This window comes from Sus scrofa, chromosome X, assembly GCF_000003025.6.
Source record: "Sus scrofa isolate TJ Tabasco breed Duroc chromosome X, Sscrofa11.1, whole genome shotgun sequence".
Lineage (NCBI taxonomy): Eukaryota > Metazoa > Chordata > Mammalia > Artiodactyla > Suidae > Sus > Sus scrofa.
The window spans coordinates 15,210,231-15,236,392 of NC_010461.5; the positions used below are offsets into that span (position 1 = coordinate 15,210,231).

The following is a 26,162-nucleotide window of genomic DNA, read 5'->3' on the forward strand; positions in this document are numbered from 1 at the left end:
ATGTCTTAAGATGAATACAGTCTTCCACGAGCATCTTCTTTAATAATGAAGGCATTTAAGGCTGTATATCTTTTCTAATTTTAATTTTAACTGAGCCTTCTATTGTAATGGTTATTAATTTCCTCTTTGATCCAGTGGTTAACACTACAGTTTTTAATTTCCAAGGGTCTTAATTCAAAGAAGCTAAACTTTTTTGAATCGTATTTTTATTTACCTCAAATTTTATTGGATTATGATATGAGAATGGGTCCTATGAAATGTTTCTTATTTTTAATTTCTTAAGGATTTTTTTGAAATCGAGTATATGATTGATTCTCATGAAGCCTTTATGGAGAAATGAAAAATTAATTAAATTCTGTATTGATAGGTTGCAGAGTTCTTCATATATCTATCTATGTCTTAAGTTCATTAGTTACTCAGTTGACCCTTGAACAATGTCAGAGTTAATCCACTTATAACCTAGAGTCGGCCCTCCTTATCCACAGTTCCTCTGTGTCTGCAGATTCAACCAACCACAGATCATGTAACTCTGTAGTACTTACTATTGAAAAACATCTGTGTTTAAGTGGGCCCTTGCAGTTCAAATCCTCATTGTTCAAGGATAAACTGTATATTCAATTTTTCCACCTGTATCTTTCTAAATATGTGTATTATATATAGCTGCGTAACAAATTCCCCCAATACGTAATGGTTTAAAACTGCAAACATTTAGTATCTCACAGCTTCTATGGATCAGAAATGTGAGTGCAGCTTAGCTGGGTGATTCTGGCTTAAGGTCTCTCATGAGCTGACAGTTAAGCTATTGTTCAGAGCTGCTGTCATCTGTTAGGTTGTCTGAGACTGGCAGACCCATTTCTTTTTTTTTTTTTTTTGCTATTTCTTTGGGCCGCTTCCGTGGCATGTGGAGGTTCCCAGGCTAGGGGTCTATTCGGAGCTGTAGCCACCGGCCTACGCCAGAGCCACAGCAACACAGGATCCGAACTGCGTCTGCAACCTACACCACAGCTCACGGCAACGCCGGATCGTCAACCCACTGAGCAAGGGCAGGGACCGAACCCGCAACCTCATGGTTCCTAGTCGGATTCGCCAACCACTGCGCCACGACGGGAACTCCCCCATTTCTAAGATTGCCGACTTACATGTCTGGCTGTTGGCATTTCAGTTCCTTGCTGGCTGTTGGCAGAGTAGCCACATGGGCCTCTCCACAGGGTATCCGAGTATTCTCATGACATAGCAGCTAGCTTTCCCCACAGTGAGTGATCCAAGAGAAAAAGCAGATAGGAAGCTACAGTGTCTTTTAATGACTTCATCTCCAAAGTTGTACTCCATTGCGTCAGCTTTTTTTTTTTTTTTTTTTTTTTTTCCTCATTCATTCCTTAGAAACAAATCACTAAGACGAGCCCACATTCAAGGGGAGGTAAATTCGGCTTCACCTTTTTTTTTTTTCCTTTTTATGGCCACACCTGCAGCATATGGATGTTCCCAGGCTAGGGGTCGAATTGGAGCTGTAGCTGCAGGCCTATGCCACAGCCACAGCAACACCAGATCTGAGCCACATTTGCGACCTATGCCACAGCTTGCAGGAACACTGGACCCATAACCCACTGAGTGAGGCCAGAGATCCAACTCCCATCCTCACAGATTCTTAACCTGCTGAACCACAGTGGGAACTCCTGGCCTTTATCTTTTAAAGCAAGTGTCAAATAATTTGTGGACCTTATTTTCAATCAGTAATTCGATCCAAATAATTTACTGTGTTTGTATTTTTAAAACATTTCCTTTTGCAATTATAGTAGCTTAATATATGAAACAAAAACTTGTTCTTTTGTTTATTGAATACTAGTTCATGAATTGTATCTTCTTTATAAAGTACTTGTTATTATGATGTAATGTTGATTTGTGTTTAGTACTCTTTTTTTCTTTAAGCTGTGCCCATGGCATGCAGAAGTCCCTAGGGCCAAGGAATGAGCCTCCACCACAGCAGTGACAATGCCTAACCCTTAACCATTAGGCCATCAAGGAACTCTCTGCCTAGCACTTTCAGTATTAAATTCCACTTTGTCTAATACTAATATTTGCGTTTTTGCTTTTTCTTTGTTGCGTTTACCTTGTTTTCAACCTCCCTTTATTTTTTTCATGTATATTTCTCATAAACTATACATACCTGAGTTTTATGTTTTAATGTAGTCTGATGGTCTTGGTATTTTAATAGCAGAATTTAGCCCACTCATATTTAGTATAACAACAGATATTTTTGAAAAATGTCCTATTCTACTTTGTTTGCTATTTATTTCAGTTTGTTTCATCCTTCCCCCTTTCTTTTTGCTATCTTGGTGAAGTTTTTCAAAATTGTTTTCTTTGGATTTTTACATCCTTTTCCATTCTCTAGTTGTTATTTTTCCATCTCTGACATTTCTAATAAATAATTATGTGTGTATAGTTCTCAGATAGGTATAACTTTATTCTTCCACCATTATCCACTCTCTCCTCCAGTAAGATAAATGTATTTCTTTTCACACTTCACAGGTACATCCCCCATTCAGGTTTGTAGATAATTTTAAAATTTTTAGAGAATTTTACTTTTCTGCCTTCACATCCCCTGCAAATCCTTAGCTATTGCTCATGCCATAGCATAAGCTAATGGTTCTTGACCATTACTAGGTTTCCTTTACAGTATATCTTTTCTACCTCTGGAATTCTTGCTTATACTTAAGTACAACTTCCACATTATTGGTATTGATTTATATTTAATTACATGCTACAAGATTTATTGTTCACATCTGTATCCTTTCCTCTTAGTCTTTCCCTGGAGTAAGGACTTTTTTTTTTTTTTTTTTTAATCGTTACCACTATTATTTGGTTAGAGTATTTCCTTGAGCATTTTCCTCTCTGGGACATGTGGGTGCTGTATTCTCTAAATGCAAGCTCCTTGAATTTAGTTTCCTCATCTGTTAAATGAGAATGCTGTTTACTTCTGTGTCTCTAGCACCTAAAACTGCGTCTAGTACATAAGCAATCAATACATGTTCGTGAGCATAGGCATCATGAGCTCTTTCAAACTTCAGGCTGAGCCTCTTTTTCTTTTTTGGCCTCCCCATGGCATATGGAGTTCCCAGGCCAGGGATTGAATCTGAATTGGAATTGCCACCTATGCCACAGCTGCAGCAGTGCCAGGTCCTTAACCTACTGTGCTGGGCCGGGTATCAAACCTGTGTCCCTGCAGAGACACTGTCAATCCCATTGTGCCACAGCGGGAAAGCCTAAAGTCTTTTTAACCATGGAAAATTCCCGCTCTTATTTGTGTAATGATTGCCTCTTCTCCATCTGTTCCTTTTTCCTGATCGTGGAATGCTTATTATTGGCATATTAGGTCTCTTGGCTCTGAGCTCTAGTCTCTTACTCATTCTTCATGATTTCCATCATTGTGCCTTTTGCGCTGAGAGATTTTTCATTTGCTTGTTCTTTTAGGTCAGAAATGTATTTTTCAACTATTCCTTCTTTTAGTTAGCTCCAGTCTGTTGATATTTTAAATTTTAACGGCGTATTTTCTTTCTTTCTTTCTTTTTTGTCTTTTTTTTTTTTTTTTTTTTGTCTTTTTAGGGCCACACTTGCGGCACGTGGAGGTTCCCAGGCTAGAGGTCTAATCGGAGCTGTAGCTGTCGGCCGACACCACAGCCACAGCAACGCCAGACTCGAGCTGCGTCTGCAACCTACACCACAGCTCACAGCAACACCGGATCCTTAACCCACTGAGCGAGGCCAGGGATCGAACCCACAACCTCATGGTTCCCAGTCGGATTCGTTTCCACTGAGCCACTACAGGAACTTCTGAATGGCACATTTTCAATGTCAGGAGTTATTAACTTTTTGTGCTTTATTTCATGGTACTTTTATTTTTTTTTCTAAATAAAGTTTTCCCTGTCTCCTCCTGCAGTCCTGTCTCATTAGGGGATGGGACTTTAATAGATCTGGTTGGTCCACCTTTTTCTAGTTACCGGATCCCCTTAAGTATTAGGTTATTTTCATTTTTCATTTTTTGCTTAAACTAGGTTAAGCCTCTCCCTAGTTGGAGGTATAACACTTTCTACTCTTGCATCAAGAATGTGAGAGCAAGTCTCTATGTGTGTGGAGATAGGCTGCTCATTCCCTCTTTGCAAATTAAAGGAGTCCCATCCCGGAGCAGCTAAACATAGGATCCCTTGGAATGAACAACTTGCCCTTAGTCCAGTGTTCCTCCTTGGGTAGAAGTTTCACTCTTCTACCCAAGGAAGAGATGAGAGTAGCCATTTTTGACAGGACAGATAACAGGTTCTTCCAGAGAAAACTCATAGTAGGTGGTGGTGAGTAGAATCTTCCTGTCCCAAGCTAATTCTTCACTTCCAAGGTCCCTTATAGGAGATGCCTGCCCCGAAAGAGTGAAGCTGGCTCACTAGCTCGAGTGAGCGAGCAGGTTTTTCCCAGTGGAAGAGCGGCCTCAGCCTCCTTCCTCCTTGGCCACAGGGACGTTCAGTATAAAGCCCGCTTTTAAAAGCACCTTCTGTTCACTGCTTGTGTTTTCCCCTCTTCCTTCCGCAGAACGGCCTCCCTTCAGTGAGCAACCCGTATGTGTTCAATGGCGATTTTGTAGATCGGGGCAAAAATTCCATGGAGATCCTGATGATCCTGTTTGTGAGTTTTCTGGTCTACCCCAATGACCTGCACTTGAACAGAGGCAACCATGAAGATTTTATGATGAATATGAGGTAACCTAGGCCTATAGATTCCCACTTTCATTCCCCATTCTGGAAAATGCTGCCAGGCTTAGTTCCTAACGGACAGTGAGAGGAGAGTGTAGAGAAGTGAGAAGAGGAAAATCTCCAGGAAGACTTGACTTCTTACCCCTGTTTAGTTGCGCCAGTCTTCTAGTGTGTGACTCTAAATTGCTCCAAAGTCCTCTTCCTACCTCTTCTTTCTTTTTTTTTCTTTTTGCTTTTTAGGGCCGCACTGCAGCATATGGAGGTTCCCAGGCTAGGCGTCCAATTGGAGCTACAGCTGCCGGCCTACACCACAGCCACAGCAACTCGGGATCCAAGCTGCGTCTGCGACCTACAGCACAGCTCACAGCAGCGCCGGATCCTTAACCCACAGAGTGAGGCCAGGGTTCGAACCTGCAACCTTGTGGTTCCTAGTCGGATTCGTTAACCACTGCGCCACGACGGGAACTCCTCCTCCCTCCCTTTTCTTCCGGTTCTGCCTTCTGCCTTCTCTTGCGTTCTTCCTCCCATGCCCACCCTCTGCAGGCCAAATCATGTGCTGGGTGGACGTGTTAGGCCAGGTTTGGAGGTGTGCGAGGTTCTGTGAACAGGTTTAGGTTTGGGGGAATCGCTCTCTTGCTCCTCTTTTGGCTGGCTTCGGACGTTGTCTCAGAAGCTAGTACTGTGTTTTTCACTGATGTGTATATTTTTAATGACACGGTGATTGCTTCTGGCATAGTTATTCATAAACACATTTGAGAACAGCTGTAACGTAGCGTTTCAACTATCTGACTCACTGGAGGTTTGAGGAATCAAGGTTGGTTAAATGATTTACCAGTTTTTGCTGAAAGTCACAGTAAGTGGCAAGTGTTCTCCTTTCTTTTCTTTCCTCCTCTTCCTCCTCCTCTTTTTCCCCTGTCCCTTCCTCTTCCTCTCCTTCTCCTTGTCTTTTTCTTTCACTTCTTGTTTATGAATAAGAGAATCTAGTTCGCTCTAGGGAAGTAGAAGGCCTGGCATGTTTCATGCATTGGTCTTGGGGTTTGGGGCAACTGATTAGTTTTGTAAGGCCGTTTGGGCACCTGGCCTGAGTACACAGCTTCATTTCTAATCCTCAGATGTGGAAGTAGATGCTAAGACCATGAAGAAGAAACTCCCAAGGCTGTTTTTAGAGGCCCATTATATGTACTATAGCTCAGTACGTTGATTCGGGCATGTCCTTTATCTTTCCATTTATTTAGCCAGTCGATTATATTTATCTAGTGCCTAGGATAGTTAATGAAAGCGACACGGCCCCTGCCCTCCTAAAGTTTACATCTAGCAGGGAAGACACGAGGTGAGCCGGTTTTCCAAGGGTGATGAGTTCCTAAAGTTGGATAATGGATGGTTCTCCCACAGAAGTGTGGCGTCAGCCCTGAAGGATGAATTGGGCGATCAAGAGAGGCCCGTAGCAGGGGGAATGGGAAACAGTGCTCCACGGTGAGGAGACAGCTTGCACAGAATTTGAGAAAAGACTTTTTAGACTTGGAAGACGTTCACGATGGCAGGAGCATAGATGCAAGGACAGGATGGTACCTGATAGGGCTGGAGATGTAAGGGATGACTGATGGTGTAGAGAGACTTCGACTTTCTTCTGAGGACGAGAGAAAACCATCGAAGAATATTATAAAATGTGTGTTTTTAAACCGCAGCTGGAAGAATAATTTGGAAAGACGCAAGAATGGATATGGGAGGTCAGTTAGAACGTAGTTAAGAGACAGGGGAGGGATTCTCATTTAGACTAGGGCGGTGGAGGCGGGGATGGAAGGAAGTAGATGGTTGGAGCAGTTTGGGGCAGTGATTTAAGACTTGCTAACGTGCTACGGGGGACTTGGAAGAAGACAGATCAAGGATGGCCTCCAGGTTCTTAGTTTGAATTAGGAATATCACTTATACTGGGAACATGATAAGAGAAGAAAGTTGGAAGGAGAGAGAATGATGGGTTCCGTCTGAGGGAGGCTGACCCGAGGTGCTGCTGAGTAGGCAGGACTGAGTTCACCTTGGAAAACCTAGCGTTACACTTCGGGAGCTCTGCGAGACGAGACGTGATTTGCGTGGAAACCAGAGGTGAGTGTGCTGTGTTGGGACTTCACGGTGTCGGATGTGCAAGGTCTATGTTATCATCCTAAGGCAAGAAAAGTAGTTGAAAAAACGTTTTCATCATTAAATCTCCCGTTGTGACTGCTATTCTATTCAGGCATTAAAATTTGCGACCCTTTCTATGAAAACCCTCAGTACCGTTACATGAACTCCATCAGAGAGGATCAAGAGCCAGCTTACTGTCTTCGATGCCTTTCTTTGTCTCTGTTCCGTCTTGTCCTCCCTCCCTCATCATTCATTTACTACGAGATATAGGGGGTCTGAGCACTTCCCTCTAAATGAAAAGCCTTCCCTCAGCTGCCGTAGCACACGTGTCGGCACTTACCCAGCCTGTGCCTACCACATATTCCTTAAGTTGTCTTGTAATTGTTTCATGAGAGTCTGTCTTTTTGCCCAGTTAGACTCTAAGCTCCTTGAGGGCAGGGACGATGTCATGGGCCTCTTTCGTTCTTTCCCATCATGCCTCACAAAGATTTGAGTAAGTCATAGTTCCACCTAAAGTCTTGTTTTTTGAGTTCTTGATACTTGAGACAGTGGGATGTCAAGGGCTCCCTTTTCTGCATGACTCATGTAAGTAGCAATTATCAGCATGTAATGAAATAGTTGAAATCCTTTTTTTTTTTTTTCTCCCCCAGGTATGGCTTCACAAAAGAAATTTTGCATAAATATAAGGTAAGACTCATCTACTTCTTTTTTTGGTATTCTTTTTGCTATTTAGACATGGAAGCTTTTTTTAAAAAAGAATGTATACATGTATGTGTGACTGGGTCACCTTGCTGTACGGTAGAAAATTGACAGAACACTGTAAACCAGCTATAATGGAAAAAATAAAAATCATTGTATATCTATATATAAAAAGCCCTCAAGAAGGGTAACGGGAGAACTAGTCTGAATTCATGCCAATACAATAAAAGGGCAAAAGAAAGCCCTGGCTGAGCTGTAGACCTATTGTTCTTCCTGGATTAAACCAAGCGTTTTCATTGTGACTTTTGTGTAAGTTTCAGCATAGATATAAACATATTCCATTGTTTTAAAGGTACCTGGGATTTGTTTTACTCAGGCATAGTAAAGCGTGCAGACATAGAAGTGACTGTCACAAAAGAAAAGCTTTTTACTTACAGTTCCTTAGAAACGGGATGCAGGGCACATCAGATCAGGGGGCCACGAGGGGAAGCAGCCCTAGGGCATTCCGAGGCAGAGGCGAGGAGGGGAAACGGGAGCCAGAGCCTTTATTATGGTTTGCTTGGGAAGAAACGTGTAATCAGGCCGTGTAATCAGGTTTAGGGTTGGCCAGGCTGAATCATTTCAGCGGACTCTGGGATTTAGGGGTTGGCCAGGATTGTCTGATACCTGGTCCTGAGGTGATTGGAACAGGGAAATAGTGGCCCTGAGTTTGAGAACCCCAGAAAGGACTAGTTGGGAGGTTGGGCTCTCCGTAGGTTGACTTGCAGATGAAAGGAACTTCATTTACATACGAAAGGCAAGTCTCCTACCAGCCCTCAGAATTAACTCGCCTTGGGAGGGATGGTCTCTTCTCCAGGGGCAGTGAGGCACCAAGATTGTCCAGGTATTAGAAACACAGAGCAAAAAGACATGATGAATGCACGCTAGTTAGTTAGAGACTCCATCCTGACCTCCTTTGGGTGGCATGAAGACTTTTGTTTTTCGTCCATATGTTGGGACTAAGTCAATAAACTTGATCCTGTGAGAAAAACAAACTTACTCAAGCTCTTGCTTACAGCTACATGGAAAAAAAATCTTACAAATCTTGGAAGACGTCTATACTTGGCTCCCCATTGGTACAATCATTGACAATGAAGTCTTGGTCATACATGGAGGGATATCAGAGTCCACAGACCTGAATTTACTCCACCGTATAGAAAGAAACAAAGTAAGAAGCACTGTTTGCATGAATCTTGGCTCAGAGATGTATAAAGGGATATGTCCCACCCTTCATTTATTATTTTATGTTGATTTGTTTTAGTGGTTGTTGTAGACCTGAAAAGATTCGTACAGATTTTAAGAAATTCCGTGATTGCATGATGTCGACTAAAAAAATATGCACGACCTAAAAGTTGAGGGTTATGTTTTACTAGGTGGACAAAACTGAGGTCTTAAGCCTGGGAGGCAGCATCTCAAGTAACCTTGAGAGGAGGTAGGGGGGAAGCTAGGATATATAGGAGTTTTGCAACAAAGGGCAGGTAGTAGGAACAATAGATTATTATTAATAAAAGAAAACCAGGTATCTCCTGTTAAGGAATTTAGGACTTTTCTTTGCCTGGGGAGATGCAAGGCTCTGGGCTCAATGAAATCACTCCTTGGATGTGCACCTCAGCTCTGGGGCTGGATCCCCTGTTTTCCCCTCCTGAGGGCTCACCTTAGGGAGTGGCTGCCAAATCTGCTGGCTGCTGGATGGCAGGTATTCTTTGTTTACTTCCTGAGTTCCCTCAAGGCTGGGGGGCGGTGGGGGTGGGAGCGGGGACAAAAGTGGCTGCCACTGCTGATGACTGTGGCATCCTTCACTTACTGATATGGCAGGCAATATTTTATTTCTCGATGATAATGAAACTAAGTGGGTAACATCTACGTATGGAAGATACAGTCTTAAAAATTCATGGTGCAAGTGGGAAAATGAGGACATGCTGGCACATCATACAGTTTCTAAAAGTGAAAAATCCCAGAGTTCTCTTGTGGCACAGTGGGTTTAGGATCCAGCATTGTCACTGATGTGGCACAGATTCGATCCCTGGTCCAGGAACTTAGACATGCTACAGGCACGGGGGTGGGGTGGGGTGGGGGGAAATCCTGGTTTTTAAAAGTTAAAATTTCTAACTAATTAATATTAATTATTTATACGCAACATAAAAGTTACCACGTTAACCATTTTAAAGCATTTGAAAACGGTTTAGGGAGCTTTAGTGGCATTAGGGACTTCCACACTGTTGTGCAGCCATTGCTGCTGTCACTACCATCCATTTCTAAAACTTTGCCTCCTCCCCAACTGGAACTCTACCCATTCAACACCTAATTCCCCTTCCTTCTTCCCCAGCCCTTGGCAACTACCAGTCTACTTTCTGTCTCTTTGAATTGAACTCCTCTAGGTGCCTCATAGAAGTGGAATCATACAGCAATTTATTTATCAATTGATCTCATTTCCCTTATAATATATTCTAAATGACTCAGGGTAATTCGGGGGAGACTATTTTAATATTTTAAACCTAAGTAATCATAATCAATATAACAGAAGCAGAGCAGGCATCTGGATAGAACCTCTGAGGGAAGCGGCTGTGTGCGGCCTGTAAAGCTCCCGGACTGACTCGACAGGCTTCTCTGGCTGGGCCTTGTGGAGGGACTGGACTTGTCTTCCTCCTGTACCCAAGCCCAGCCAGTGCTCCCAGACTAGGGGTCCACGGGGTGCCACTTGGGCACAAGGACCAGTAGCAACTCTGGAACCAGATGATCGTGTGTGGTTCTAGTGAGAAACCTGAACCCTTACCGCTCGGGACTGGTAATCAGCCTCCAACCCGTCTAGGCAAGTGGGGTCTAGAGCCAGAATTTAATTTGGTGTAGACAGAAATGTGACCCCTATTCACATGGAGTTTTTAGAGCCCTCATACCATTATACATATATGCATGGCGATGTTGCTGCTGACTCCTTCTCGTCCTTTTAATTGCAGCTTAAAAATACCCCTCCTCTGGAAAGCCATCCATGACCTGCAGACTAGATCAGGTTCCCTTCCGTGTGCTCCCCAGCCCCTTGTCCCTGTCCCGCATAACACTTTCCAAAACGAAGGAAGGAATGGCAGTGCTGTTGGTTTGCCATCCTCCCCTGCTTCTCTAGTTCACCGGTAGAACCCCAGCACCAAGATGTATCGAGTGTTAATTAATGTTCGTTGAATATCTCCTAAGAGATTCAAGACCAAAGTAGGCAAGACGTATGACAAAACTGGACAAAAACTTTTTGACAAGCGCTTTCTTGTTTCTCGTGGTGATTTTACATACCCCCTTCCCCAGCCTCACCCAGTGATGACTGTACTTCTTGATTTATACCTGTTATCCTGGTGTAGTTGTTAAGAGCACCCCCTTTTACTCTCAAAAATATCCCAGTTGCAATATTTTAAGCCCCCCCCCCACTTTAAGGCATCTTTCCTATGATATTAGCAAATAGTCAAGCCAAGAAGATGTTTTGATCAACATGAGATAGTCATTGTTGACATAATGAGTAGCTATGATTCTAGCCAAGAGCAAGGGAACATGATGTTTTTGTCAGTCACATTTGGCAAGCACAGGGCAGGAATTACTTCACCACCACTCACCCTGTGACAACAGCACTTACCAGCCATGGCACCCACGACCAATTGGTCAAATTGAGAACTTTTCCTTCCTGAGGTTAGCCTGAGAAGCCAGCCCTCTCTAGGGCTTTTTGAGACATTAAGAGCATGTCTCTGGCCTGCCCATCCCTCTCTCTATGGAGACACTAAATTGAGGGCCGCCTTAACCTAGTAAACACCATCACGCAGATGTAGCTGGCATTACATCTATTACATCCTGCTTCTGCCACTTCCTGGCTGGGGGACCGGGCACGGTACCAAAGTTTTCTAAGCCTCAGTTTCCATACTGATAGGTTGAAGCTGAAAATACCTATCACATTGAATTGTTGGGAGGATGAAGTATAATTACCTAGATGAAGAAAATGGCGTAGAGGAAGCTCTGAACATAACGCTCTCTTCTCCAGCTCTCTCCTCTTTTTCCTGATACCTAAAACTGAAGTTTGAATTTCCGTCACCACGACAGACCCAGGGGAGAAATTTTGGGGCCAGGTTTCCTAGGATACCTCAAATTTCACCCCCTTTGGAGACCATTTTTGCATCTACTGATAAGGCTAGTCTTAAAGGTAGAAATTTGACGTGTATTTTTTGTCTACCCCTCCTTGACTGAAGGTGAACTGGTAGCACACACTTGTTGTATGAAGTAATGGAAGTGTAATCAAAGTGGTAGGTAGGTTCAAGCCTTTAGAACTCTTTTGTATCTCCAGATGAGATACAAAAAACATATTGCCAAGTTCAGTTTTATGACCCCCACTTTTCTATCCATTAGGACTCTCCAAGGAGTGGCCATGCTTTGTGGTTGTTGTGATATAATTGTTAATAGGGGTGGGGTAGAGTTGGAGGAACTCGATGACAACCTCCATTCTATGTTCATTAAAGGTATTTTGCAAGGTGGGTAGGTTGGGGGAGTGGTCATCGCAGAGGGACAGAGAAGGAAGATTCTTTAAGACTAAGACTCTAGTTTAGGACTCTTTCAACTCCATGGCAAGGGATGTGGGAAAGGATGGCTAATACGACCCCCAGGATGATGTAGTGCTTTAGCGGGGCTGGCAAAGGATCCTGATCCCAAGTGGCCTAGTAAACAGCAGACCCACATGTACTGAAGTGACCATGTGGTTTTGCCTGATGACCTTAACACAAGTGAGTTGTGTGCACCCAAGTCCAGAGTGTCCTTCCAGAATATTCTGCTCTAAGACCTGGGCATATTTGTTAGGGTGAGACAGGGAGGGTAGGCTGTGAACTCAACTAATAGTAGCTGAGATTGAACTTTCAACCATCTCAATGAGACCGGACCTCAGAATAAGCTTCAACTTTATTTTCGAAAGATAAAGGTAAGATTTTATACACCCTAGTTTATAGAAGAAACTTAAGTCCTACCCCAGAGAATTGTCCATCACTGAACTAAGGCCACCAATGTAATAGAAATATTGTTTCAAGTTGTTTTTTTATAGAGGTATGGTACCACAAAGAAACAAGTATGAAATTCTAGGTTATGTAAGGGAATGTAGAAAGGATCATAGTAATTGATGTACTCTCAGAAAGACCTTTTATTTCCAAAGAAATACATCACCTTTTTTTTTTTTTACCAGTATTAGAGAATGTAGTCAATTGCTGGCAGGGCAGATTGAGAACCTAGCACCTTGAAGTCGAAGGGCTTCTAACGTTTTCAACTTTGTCCCCTTTGCAAACTTTCTTGGATACAGATGTGCTTTCATTTCTCCTGGAAAACACAACAAAAGGAAGAACCACCATCTTCTTAAAAGGTGTTTCTGAACTCAAGGTCTCTTGGTTCTGTCTTGGCCCCTTGTAGAGATAAAGGGAGACGAGTCTCCCCTTAGCATCTTCGATTTCCTGTTATGACACCGCAGAACATGCTAACACTGACTTCTCTGCCCCTCGGGTCTTTAGAAACGCTAATGGGAAGCTTCCCTGTATGACAGTGTCTCTAGTTGAAAAACATACAAACAGAACTTAACAGGCTCACTTTATAGAGATCAGTGGATCAGTAAGATGAGGCAGGTGGGTGAGATGGAAAAGGTGACCATGTGTTTTACACTGGGGGGCGGCACAGCCGTATAGACAACATAGCAACTAGTGCTGAAATGTCTCCATGCTGCGCACTAAGCAGAGAGTTTGGCTAAATTAAGAATTTGTTTTGTAGATGAAATCTGTGCTGATGCCACCAATTCCATTAGATGGAGACCGTGTTAGCGAGAAGAAAAATAAAGTAGGTCCAACCATTACTGCTCAAGGAATCAGAGCAGATGGATCCGCTTCTGAACAGTTAACAAAGCACGAGTGGGAACAGGTAAGTAATCAAACTGATCACTGAAGTGGCAAAGAAGATGCAGCAAAGATGGCGTCCCTTATATGGATAGAAAGGGACTTCCCTTTCTAGACAGATCATATCCTTCTCTCTAAATTCATTACTATATTTTTAACAGCTTAATTGGAAATATTTAAATATCATATAATTCACTCATTTAAAGTATATACTTCAGTGGGTTTTGGTATATTCATGATTCTGTACAACTGGCCCCACAATCTATTTTTAGAGCATTTTCATCACCTGGAAAAGGTACTCCACACACCTACTAGCAGTCACTCCCTAATCTCTCCCCCACGCCACCACCATCCCTGCGGACTTAGGCCACCGCCAGTTTCCTTTTGGTCTTAGTAGATTTATCTGTTTTTGTACATGTTATAGAAATGGCCCCATATAGTATGCGATCTTTTACCTCTGGCTTCTTTTACTCAACCATAGCAAAAGAAATGCTTTGTGCTTTGGGTGTTGTATCTAAGAAGCCATTGCCTAACCCCAAATCATGATGATGTATTCCTATGTTTTCCTCTAAGAGTTTTATAGTTTTAGCCTTTGTATTTAGTTATCTGCCCCATTTTGACTTAATTTTTGTATATGGCACGAGGTAGATGTCCAGATTCAATTTATTGCATGTGGATATCCAGTTATCACAGCACTATTTGTTAAAAGGACTTATTCTTGTAGAATTTTCTTGGTACCCTAATCAAAAATCAATTGCCCATAAATGTGAAGGTTTAGTTCTAGACTTATTTCTGTTCCATGAGCTATATATCTATCCTTATATTAGTACTACACAGTTTTGATTACTGTAGCTTTGTAGAAAGTTTTGAAACTGGGAAGTGTGAGTTCTCTACCTTTTTTCTTCTTTCTCAAGATTATTTAGATTGTTTAGACTACTCTGGGTCCGTTGACCTTCTATATGAATTTTAGGATCAGCTTGGTATCCAAAAAGATGTGGCATTTTGGTAGGGATTGCCTTGAATCTGTAGATCAATTTAGTTATTATTACAGTCTGAACAGTATTAAATCTCCAATTTCATGTACTTGGGATGTCCTTCCATTTGTTTAGATCTTTAATTTTAACATTGTTTTATAATCACATATACTTGTTTTATTAAAATTATTCCTAATTTATTCCCACATTTTTTATGCTCTTATAAATAGAATTGTTTCCTTAATTACATTTTGGATTGTTCATTGCTGGTATATATTGACTTTTGTACACTGATCTCATATTGTGAGCCTTGATAAACTTGTTTATTCATTCAAATAGTTTTTAGTGGATTCCTTGGGACTTTGTAGATGCAAGAGCTTATTATCTGTGAATAGAAATAGTTTTGCCTCTTCCTGTCCAATCTGGCTGCATTTTATTTGTTTTTCTTGCTTTGTTGCTGTATCTAGAACCCCTACTTCAGTGTTGAATAGAAATGATAACAGTAGACATGCTCATCTTATTTTTAATATTGGGGGGAAGCAACCAGTCTTTCACTGTTAAGTCTTTCAACTGTTCATTTGTGTATTAGCTACTTCATCAGATTGAGGAATTTCTCTTCTGTGCCTACTTTCTTGAGTTTTTTTTTTTTTTTTATCATGAAAGTGTGTTGGACTTCATCAAATGCTTTTCCTGCATCTATTGAGGTGATCATGTATTGTTTGTCCTTTATTCTACTCATGTGGTATATGACATTAATTTCAGATGTTAAACCAACTTTACATTTCTGGGGTAAATTCTACCTGGTCATGATGTGTAACCCATTTTATATATTGCTGGCTTCATTTTTCTATTTTTTTCTTGGTGGATTTTTACATATATGTTCATGAGGAATATTGGTCTATAGTTTTCTTTCTTGTGATGTCTTTGGTATTTGTGTAAGATTGACTGCATAGGATGAGTTGGGAAGTATTATCTCTTCTGTTTTTTGGAGGAATTTGTGAAGGATTGAATTCTTCTTCAGATGTGTGGTAGAATTCATCAGTGACTCCATCAGAGTCTGGGCTTTTTCCTTTGTAGGCAGTTTAAAAGTTGATAATGCAGTTTTCTTGCTACAGTTCTATTCAGATTTTCTATTTCTTCTTGAGTGGTTTGTATCTTGGTAGCCTTGATAGTTGGTATCTTCCTTGAAATTTGTCCTTTTCATCTAATTTATCTCATTTGTTGGCCTCAAGTTGTTTGTAATAAATATATATGAAATATATATTAAAATAAATTGTTTAATTTCTATAAGTTGTTAGCGATGTTCCGTCTTTCATTTCTTTTTTCTTTTTTCTTTTCTTCTTCTTTTTTTTTTTTTTTTTTTTTTTTTGCCATGTCCACAGCATGCAGAAATTCCCAGGCCAGAAATTGAACTTGCACCACAGCTGCAACTTGAGCCATAGCAGTAACAATGTTGGATCCTTAACCCAAGAGATCTCCTCCTCATTCATTTGTGAAAGAGATCTCCTCCTCTTTCATTTCTGATTTTAGTAATTTGAGTCTCTTTTTTTTCTTGGTCAGTCTTGCTAATGTTTGTCAATTTTGTTGGTCTTTCAAATAATCAACTTTTGGTTTTATTGACTTTTTTCTCTTGTTTTCTCCATTGTTTAAGCTTCTCTCCTTCACTTATTTCTGCTCTAACCTTTATTATTTCCCTCTTTCTGATTTTTTTAGATTTATTTTGCTCTTCTTTCTCTAGTTTCCTAAGGGGAAAGGTAGTATTGTTGATTTGAACTCCTTTTCTAATGATGCTATGAATTTCCCTGTAAGTACTGCTTTAGCTCCATCCCATAAGTGTTGGTCTGTTGTGCTTTTGTGTTCAATCATTTCAGAGTATTTTCTAATTTCCCTTGTGATTTTTTTCTTTAACCTATGTGTTACTTAGGAATGTGTTGTTTAATATGCATTTTTGTGAATTTCCCACATTTCTCTTACTGATTTGTACTTCAATTCAGTTATGGTTGGAGAACATACTTAGCATGATTTAAATCCTTTTTAAAACTTATTGAATCTTTTACGTGCACTAGCATGTGGTCTATCTTGAAAAATGTGCCATGTGCTCCTGAGAGGAAAATGTATTCTGCTCTTATCGAGTGGAATGTTTTATATATATCTTTTTTGGAATATGTTTATAATAATTGGTTTGAAATCTGAGTTTGCTAATTTGACTTCTAATCCCCTCAAAGGCAGTTTCTATTGTCTGCTTATTTTTCCCTGAGTATTTTTTTTCTTTGCATGTCTTGTGATTTTTTGTTGAAAACTAGACATTTTAGGTAATATATTGTAGTAACTCTATTCCTCTGGTCCTCTGGAGCTTGCTTTTTTGCTCATTTCTATGTTCAGTGACTTGTCTGGACTGGTTTGGTGAAGTCTGTTCCTTTTCGGGGCATAGCCTCTGATGTCACTCCTGACAGGGTGCTGCCTTGGTTGTGAACGCAGTTTCCCTGACTACCAAGGAAGGTTGTAGCTTTAGCTAGGCTCTCTTCAGCTATCTCTTTCCCTGATTACCCCTTTAAGCTTTGGCCCATCTGCCTCTTCTTGTATAGACCCAGCTATTAGCCTTCACTAATTGCTAGCTGATTGTGCTGTTGTTTTTCCTAATGCCCTGGGGCTCACAAATAGCTCTACAATCTGATCCCATTAAAGCTGGACTCCGGAGTTCCCGTCGTGGCGCAGTGGTTAACGAATCCGACTAGGAACCATGAGGTCGCGGGTTTGGTCCCTGCCCTTGCTCAGTGGGTTAACGATCCGGCGTTGCCGTGAGCTGTGGTGAAGGTTGCAGACGCGGCTCGGATCCCGCGTTGCTGTGCCTCTGGCGTAGGCCGGTGGCTACAGCTCCGATTCAACCCCTAGCCTGGGAACCTCCATATGCCACGGGAGCGGCCCAAGAAGTAGCAACAACAACAACAACAAAAAGACAAAAGACAAAAAAAAAAAAAAAAAAAAAAAAAAAAGCTGGACTCCTTTGCAGGGGGAGGGTGTTGAACATCTTCAAGGCTTATTCTGGCCAGAGGGGTTTTTCTCATCTATTCCTTTCCCTGATTCTATCAATTAAACTTCTAGCTGGTCTACTCTTGTTAGTAGCCATACTAGTAATACTAGTAGCAAGCCCTCTTCTTATTGGTTACCCCCAAGAAGCCCCTGTTTCTTGATTCTGTACCCTTATATCTTGGTTGCTGAAAATGTTAAAGTGAAATGTGATTTCTGTTGTAAAATATAATCAATGTGGACAAAGAGAGCTGGGAGGGAAGCGAGAGAAGAGAAAGAGATAGTAAGAGATAAGTAGAATTCAACACTGGCTTGTGTATCCAAAGTCTTTTAAAATGAAGTAAGTATAAGAGGCATCTTATAGCAAGTAGGAAAGGATGCCTCCTTAAATTTTTTTTTTTTTTTTGTCTTTTTAGCTATTTCTTGGGCCGCTCCCACGGCATATGGAGATTCCCAGGCTAGGGGTCGAATCAGAGCTGTAGCCACCGGCCTACGCCAGAGCCACAGCAACGCGGGATCCGAGCCGCGTCTGCAACCTACACCACAGCTCACGGCAACGCCGGATCGTTAACCCACTGAGCAAGGGCAGGGACCGAACCCGCAACCTCATGGTTCCTAGTCGGATTTGTTAACCACTGCGCCACGACGGGAACTCCAAATTTTAACATCCATATTCCAAAGATCAAAGGTTATGGTGAATAAAAAGGGTGATGCCCAAGAGATTATAGGTGCACAAGAAGAAAATCATGGCCTCTGGAAGCCTAGATGAGTAAGAATTACAGAGAGATGGAGCCTTAAGAAGTGTGAGAGAGGAAACCAAGAGTCATTATTCTGTAATAGAACCTCCCCTCACCCCAACAATATGTGAGGCATCTTACAGACTCGTTGTACGTGACTGGAGCTGACACAGGGTATAATTGACCAGAATCTCATTCCCAATATTTTAGTAATTTCAGTTATGCCTTTAATTTTCTTTCCTCAGTTCCCAGTATATTGTAGACATGCACACTCTAGTTAGCTAGAGTTGAAATTTCCTGATAGAAACTAATTTCGCAGTTACTTTATTTTTTAATTTTGATGAACTATGTTGCAATAAAAAATCATAGGTTATTTGCTCCATGGAAGTGCATGATTCTTGGCAGAGTGCTATACTTTAAATTTTATCTTATGTTCCCCAAGATGTGGGGCCTATATGGATTCATGTAATAATAAGCAAATATGTTAGGTGAGAAGTACTATGGAAAAAACTAAAGCTAGAACAAGGTTAGGGGAAACTGAGAACTGCAGGTAGGGGACAGAATTGCAATTTTATTTTATTTTTTATTTATTTTTTTATAGACTTTTTTTTTTTTTGTCTTTTTGCCATTTCTTGGGCCGCTCCCGCGGCATATGGAGGTTCCCAGGCTAGGGGTCAAATCGGAGCTGTAGCTGCCAGCCTATGCCAGAGCCACAGCAACGCAGGATCTGAGCCGCGTCTGCAACCTACACCACAGCTCATGGCAACGCCGGATCGTTAACCCACTGAGCAAGGGCAGGGATCGAACCTGCAACCTCATGGTTCCCAGTCGGATTCGTTAACCACTGCGCCACGACGGGAACTCCCAGAGTTGCAATTTTAAATAGGGGAGTCAGCTTTATTGAGAAGGCTCCCAAAACTGAAATGGCTTTTCTGCAGTCACTTGGCTAGTCACTGAATGATAAAGCAGTATTAGAGCCCAGGTCTATGCATGCTCTTTTTAAAAAGGGAATGATGGCTTAAGAGTGACAGGTGGTCTCAAGAAGGAAATGAACTAGTCTAGTCTCCCCTCATCCAATGAGGTGAGGGATCAACAAGGAGTAGGCATCTAAAGAAATCTAGATACCCGGCGGGAAGGTTTGGGCTGAACACAGCTTTTAAGACAACATGTTCAAAAGCTGCAAGGAGGACAAATAACTAAGGGAAAATACAGAAGAATAGTGAATCTATAGTATTAGTGTCTTAGAAAAAAAGCATTTAGATACATCATCCAGAGCCATTCTCTTTCCCCTAAAAGCACACTTTTGGAAACTGGATTACTTAAAACTGTAGACAAGCATGGGACACTTCTTGTAGGATTTATTTTGGATTTAGGAGGTTTAAAGGCGGAAACACAAATAGATTTTTGTTGACCAGGTCATATAAAAGCTGTCATTCCGTAAAACCTTTCCAACTTTTGGTTTGAAAAATTTCGGGAAAGAATGTTGTAAATAATTATTCTTTCATGCACTTATCACCCCAAAGGCCCTTGCATTTCAGAGGAGAGGATGTTGTTGAGAGGAAAGAGATTGCCTCTGCTGCAAAATTTGTTTCACCAAACAAAGGGCCCTTTATTGAATTTTTCATTTGTGAGCCTCAGAGTTAAATCTATCTTGTGGTCACAGCCTGGGTCAGCGGAGTCAAGTGAGTGAATTCTGGACAGAGAAAAGAAATGCAGAATTCATAGAATGGATGATTCTGATGAAGCTCACGCATATAAAACTGATACCCCTTGTGACTTTGAGTCAAAGAAAATTGAATGTTAGCTACATCTTCCTTGTTTCATTGAGGAGTCAGCTAAGGCCCAAATAGGTTAAGTGATTTGTCCAAGGCAACACAGGTGACACTTGAAGAGCTAAGTCCATGGCCAGTGCTTATTAGAGTTCAATAGAGTCCCATCATATGTACCTTTATGTAGAGTTCGACTGTATACATATGGCAAAAAGGAGGAAAAAGTATAAAATTTTAGTTTTATTTAATTTATCATATGTTATACATTATCACATATATAAAATATTCACACATCCATATGAGTGTATAGGATTGTACATTCAAAATCATGTGTACTGTGCTTTAAGAGTAATTTAAAAGCTTTTCCAGGGGTAATTTTGGCTATAAATGACTTGCATCTCATGTAGAATTTAAAACTACATCCCAGAGTTTCCATCGTGGCTCAGCAGAAACAAATTTGACTAGCATCCATGAGGTCGCAGGTTCAGTCTCTGGCCTCACTCAGTAGGTTAAGGATCCAGCATTGCCGTGAGCTCTGGTGTAGGTCGCAGACACAGCTCAGATCTGACGTTGCCGTGGCTGTGGTGTAGGCCGGTGGCCACAGCTGCAATTCGACCCCTAGCCTGGGAACATCCATGTGCTGCAGGTGCGGCCCTAAAAAGACAAAAAACAAAACTGAATCCCCTTCCTCCTTATAAAACACACCATCTTATGTTCTATGTTTTCTCCTTCATTACACTAGAGGTCAAATCATGTCTCCTAAACATGAATTCATGGTGTAAGAACCAGATATGGCTCAGTTTCTAATGAAAGTGTTATTTTTGTCATAAACACCAGCAAAGTGAGTGCCATTGTATTTATTTGTAGGGTAGGGCTGTGCCAGCGTTAGAATTCCGTGGAGTTAAGGAGACTCCTGATCTGAATCTACTTTGGGTGGTTTTAATTCTCACTGCAGTCAGTCATCAAAAAATCCCTCATCTGCAGGTGTCTGGCACGTGACTGGCACAGGGTTTCTCTGGTTCTGACGAGGCGCTCAGCCTTCCACAGCAGCTCTCCTACCACTTCTGTCCGCTCCACCTCACTGTCTTTCCCCCTCGCTCATTTCTAGTTCCCATTCAGTACCATCCAGTCAGCTTTAGTGGGACAGCCACTCTGTTCTTCTTTTGAAGATCTGATTCGGACCCACTAGAATAACGGCACAGCTTAAAATGCATGCTTCTTCATGCCCCGCAAAGAAATATGTGGAAAATACAGACCTTAGAATCATAGTCCGTTAGAACCGTGAGATTCTTTACAAGCCATCCGGCCCCAAAGGAACGTGAGACCCAGAGACGCTTCTCAAAGTTGCATAGCTTAAGCTACAAAGCTAGTTTTTCTGTACTGCTGCGGGAGCTCTTACAGGAGATGTTTAAGTAAAGAAACATTGTATGTAGATCAGAGCTACAAATAGGGAGCCCCCAGTTTTTTACGAAAACCTCTTAGACACTTGGGTCTTGGGTCCCGAGCGTCGTGTACCCTGCATGTGCATCTCTCAACCCTCAAGGGAAATGTTATGCTAGTCACATGCTTGTGGATTTCAGAGGCCACAGTGTAGAAACAGGTCAAATGTACTGCTAAACTGAGAATGTATTTATCTAGGGGAGGCAAAAAGTGAAGGAGATGCTTTAGAAGATATTCCTGGATGAACAGTTGTCTGTGTTTGTGAAGGGGAAAAGGCTTCCTCATGCTGTGGACTCAACAGGACAAAAACCAGGCCCCAGACCCCGGCTGGGAGACCTACCTTATCTCTTTGAACGTATTAAAAACACCAAATGTTTGTTCATTGTGGGGAGCTACTGACTCCTTTGAATGTGGCAGTGAAGTTCTTTTTAAGAGAAAAGACCTTGTAGATTTTGCAGTTATGAAACAAATGCGATGGGATTTTTAAAGGGAAAAAAAAAAAAAAAAAAAAAGCCCAAGGGCTGCTTCTTCATGATGACTAAGTATTGCTGCAGTAGTTATTGGGGATGAGCAGAAAGACACGGTGGTGGCTATGGGCAATAATATTATTCTGCAGGTTCTCTTGTGGCATCTCGGGTTAAGGATCTGGTGTTGTCACTGAGGTGGCTTGGGTCACTGCCGTGGCATGGGTTCGATCCCTGGCCTGGGAACTTCCACATGCCATGGGCATGGCCCCCAAAAATTTATTCTCAAAAAGATTTATGGAGGAGGTGAGTACAAAACAGTTTTGAAGGAGGAATGAGAAGTAGTAAGACTTTGGCATCGCTGGAGTTCGTATCTCTGGAAAAGAAGTTGGATTCTAGAAAGATAAACTCTGATTTGTAAGTGGCAGCCTAATCTGGTTTGTTGTTTCAAGGTTGTGGATATCCTGTGGAGTGATCCCCGCGGCAAAAGAGGCTGTTACCCAAACACAAGTCGAGGAGGGGGCTGCTATTTTGGACCAGATATTACCTCCAAGATTCTTAATAAATACCAGCTGAAGATGCTCGTTAGGTCTCATGAATGTAAGCCCGAAGGGTATGAGATCTGCCATGATGGGAAGGTAAGCTGACAGTGTTGGCGACATCAGCACGGTCCCTCACCCTCAGAGATACTTGGTTTATTTCCCTGATCTTCCCCAATCCCAGAGATAGAAGCTCTGACACTAGACACTAAGGACACACAAGGAGAGGTTTTGTTCTGTGCACAAGGCGAGTCTCCAGGAGTGGGGTTAAGAATGTACTCATCCGCAAGAGTGCTCAGTGGGTTAAGGATATGGCATTGTCACTACAGCGGCTCAGGTCACTGCGGTGGGGCAGGTTCGATTTCTGGCCTGGGAACTTCTGCATGTCGTGGGTGTGGCCAAAAAAAAAAAAAGCAAAGAATGTCCTTATCCTCACCCAGCACAGAAAGGCAGCCGTGAATCCAGCTTGCTCTCTTTCACCCATTGCACTTTCCCTGTGCAGAGCACAACCATAAAACACACTTGCTTTCACTTACTGAATAGGTGATTGATAGCAAGTCCCTCATAGGCAGTTTCACTGCAGCCATTAAAGTGGAAGGTGTTGCACTTCTTCACTGGTGTCTGAGAGGCTGGAGAGATGAGGTCTGAGGAGCTGGTTTCTTGTCCCGAGTTGTCCTGGGATGCCCCCATTTCTCATAGGGAACTGCAGTAATTAAAAAGAATACCAGGGAGTTCCTGTTGTGGCACAGTGGAAACGAATCTGACGAGGAACCATGAGGTTGTGGGTTCAATCCCTGGCCTCGCTCCGTGGGTTAAGGATCTGGCGTTGCCGTGAGCTATGGTGTAGGTCGCAGATTCGGCTTGGATCCCATGTTGCTGTGGCTGTGGTATTGGCTAGCAGCTGTAGCTCCACTTGGACCCCCAGCCTGGGAACCTCCATATGCCGCAGTGCGGCCCTTAAAAAAAAAAAAAAAAAAGGAATACCAGGAGTTCCCTTGTGGCCCAGTGGGTTAAGGATCCAATGTTGACTGCTGTGGCTCTGGTTACAGCTGTGGTGTGGGTTTGATCTCTGGCCCAGGGAACTTCCACATGCTACAGGCACGGCCAGAAAAAAAATGGAATACCATATTGTGTGGGCTTTCCTTCTTCTATTTCAACACTTTCACTTTTTAAAACTGTTAGTTCATTGGAGGTTCATACTAACAATGCCAGATGGTTAAAGCAGGTATTATTTTGGGTTTCTTTGTAATAAGGAAGCAGAGAGAAAATAGCAGTGGCTTGTGTGAAGTGACATACTTATTAGGGCAAGACGGGGCCTCAACCAGGTTTCCTGTCACTGAGAAGTATTACCCTCCCATCCTCCTCCAAGCCCCCAGGCATGGTTCCTTCCCAGCAGAGTGGTCTGGGCCCATATCTAGCCACACTTTCTGTGACCTTAAAGCACTAGTTTGTGTGTGTGTGTGTGTGTGTTGGGCGGGTCTGAGCCCTCTAAAGCAGTCAGCTACAGGCACTGTGATACTAGACAGGTTTTATTTTGAATGCTCGAATATCACAAGGGAGGAAAATAAAGGCTTTATTACCCCCTTGCAAAATTAGAATTTGCAAAACCGAGCATTAGGGAGGATTCTAAGGTATGGAACTAAAATTGTTCACAGGATTGCAAGGCCATGCACTGTGGGGATGAGTGGCTAGAAGTTAGTACTCCTGGAGACACTGATTCAAAAGCCTTGTTTCTCTTTGATAGAATCACAGGAAATCCCATCAGACTTGGATAATTTATGTGGATTTTGAACTTTGATTTTTGCTTTTTAAGAATGGAGCTGTTTCTGATTTTACAGAAGGATCTTTTGAGAACCAACTCTGTGCGAACCTGACGCTGTTTTTCTTTCACCAGGTTATCACTGTATTTTCTGCATCTAATTATTATGAAGAAGGAAGCAATCGAGGAGCTTACATCAGAATGAGTTCTGGTACAACCCCCCGATTCTTCCAGTACCAAGTAACTAGGGCAACGTGCTTGAGGCCTCTTTACCAAAGGTGTGTATGCTCTAAGGAGGTTTCTGACTTCTGGTACTGGTGGCCAAGGAGATCCATCCTAGTGTGTCGAAGAGCAATCACCAGAGTGATAAAAACTACTTTATTGGTCACTCATTGGTGTAAACAACATGGAAAGAGTTCCAGAAACTAAGCAGTGACTGTGCTCATATTGGAAACCAGAGTAGCAGTTTTCAATGTGTACATCTCTCTCTCTCTCTCTCTCTTTTTTTTTTTTTTTTTTTAAGGGCCGCACTGCAGCCTATGGAGGTTCCCAGACTAGGGGTCCAATTAGAGCTACAGCTGCTGGCCTCCACCACAGCCACAGCAACTCGGGATCTGAGCTGCATCTTTGACCTACACCATAGGTCATGGTAACGCTAGATCCTTAACCCACTGTATGAGGCTAGGGATTGAACCCACACCCTTCTGGATCCAAGTCGAGTTCGTTACTGCTGAGCCAAGACAGGAACTCCATTATACATCTCTTTGTTAGATAAAGCAGTCAGCATCCACGAATAGTCCCTAACTGAATGTAAGGAAGGAAGTTCTCTGTACCCACCTGGTCCTGTAACCTCCAACCTTCTCTGTCCCCAGTCAGCCCGGTCTGCTCTTGCCTCTTTGTCTCTTCTCTACCCGGAAGTGTATATGCCAAGAGTTGAGTGTCTCTCCATGGGGTGGCATTCATAGCTTATCTTTCTTTTCTCCCTTTGACATTATCTTTTTAGTTTTTTGATTTTTTTTTTTTTTTTTTTTTTTTTTTTTGGTCTTTCGTCTTTTGAGGGCTGCACCTACCTCATATGGAGGTTCCCAGGCTAGGGGTCGAATCGGAGCTACAGCTCCCAGCCTACGCCACAGCCACAGCAACGCCAGATCTGAGCCGAATCTGTGACCTTCACCACAGCTCACGGCAACGCCGGATGCTTAACCCACTGAGCGAGGCCAGGGATCGAACCTGCAACCTCATGGTTCCTAGTCGGATTCGTTTCTGCTGTGCCACGACAGGAACTCCAGTATTTTTTATTATAAAATGAAAATGTTTACTGTTAGTAAGTGAGACAAAACTAAGGTATATATAGAAAATATCAATGATCTTCCCTCCTATGACTTCTCAGTAATTCTTTTCCCCAGAGGCAACTGAAATTATAGCCTGGAAGGAACCCTTCCATCCTCTTCGCCTTGCTCCTACAAAAATAGACAAGCAATTACTCATTCATTGAATTTTTAAAATGTTGAGGACCTGCTGTGTGTCAGGCACTGTTCTAGGCACAAGTGGTATTGCAGTAAACAAAAGAGGCAAGGAGTTCCTGTCGTGGCTCAGTGGTTAATGAACCCCACTGGGATCCATGACGACGTGGGTTCGATCCCTGGCCTCACTCAGTGGGTTAAGGATCCAGCATTGCTATGAGCTGTGGTGAACGTTGCAGAGGCAGCTCAGATCTGGCGTTGCTGTGGCTGCGGTGTCGGCCGGCGGTTACAGCTCCGATTCGACCCCTAGCCTGGGAGCGTCCACATGCCGTGGGTGCAGATCTAACTAACTAAATAAATATAAAAGAGGAAAAAGTCTTTTCCCTCACCAAAGCATATCCCAGTGAGAGGAGAAAGGCAGTGAACAACATACATTTTTTTTTTTTATCTTTACAAAAGATAGAATCATACTGCACACTCTTCTACAACTGACTCTTTTCCTATGGGTTG

The 26,162-nt window shown here is 42.3% G+C and overlaps 1 protein-coding gene across 8 annotated transcripts in view; it reads left to right on the top strand.

Annotated features, from left to right (window-relative positions):
* PPEF1 (protein phosphatase with EF-hand domain 1) overlaps positions 1 to 26,162 on the top strand; it is a 140,186-nt gene that overhangs the window by 99,001 nt on the left and 15,023 nt on the right. For 6 of the 8 annotated variants that reach the window (XM_021080644.1, XM_021080645.1, XM_013985973.2 and 3 more), the window contains 6 exons: positions 4,576 to 4,742; positions 7,505 to 7,541; positions 8,611 to 8,760; positions 13,359 to 13,505; positions 22,344 to 22,529; positions 24,325 to 24,467. In XM_021080644.1, coding sequence (XP_020936303.1) covers positions 4,576 to 4,742; positions 7,505 to 7,541; positions 8,611 to 8,760; positions 13,359 to 13,505; positions 22,344 to 22,529; positions 24,325 to 24,467 — 830 coding nt within the window. The remainder of the gene's footprint in view (positions 1 to 4,575; positions 4,743 to 7,504; positions 7,542 to 8,610; positions 8,761 to 13,358; positions 13,506 to 22,343; positions 22,530 to 24,324; positions 24,468 to 26,162) is intronic. The other 2 variants (XM_021080646.1, XM_013985975.2) reach the window with 1 other exon arrangement.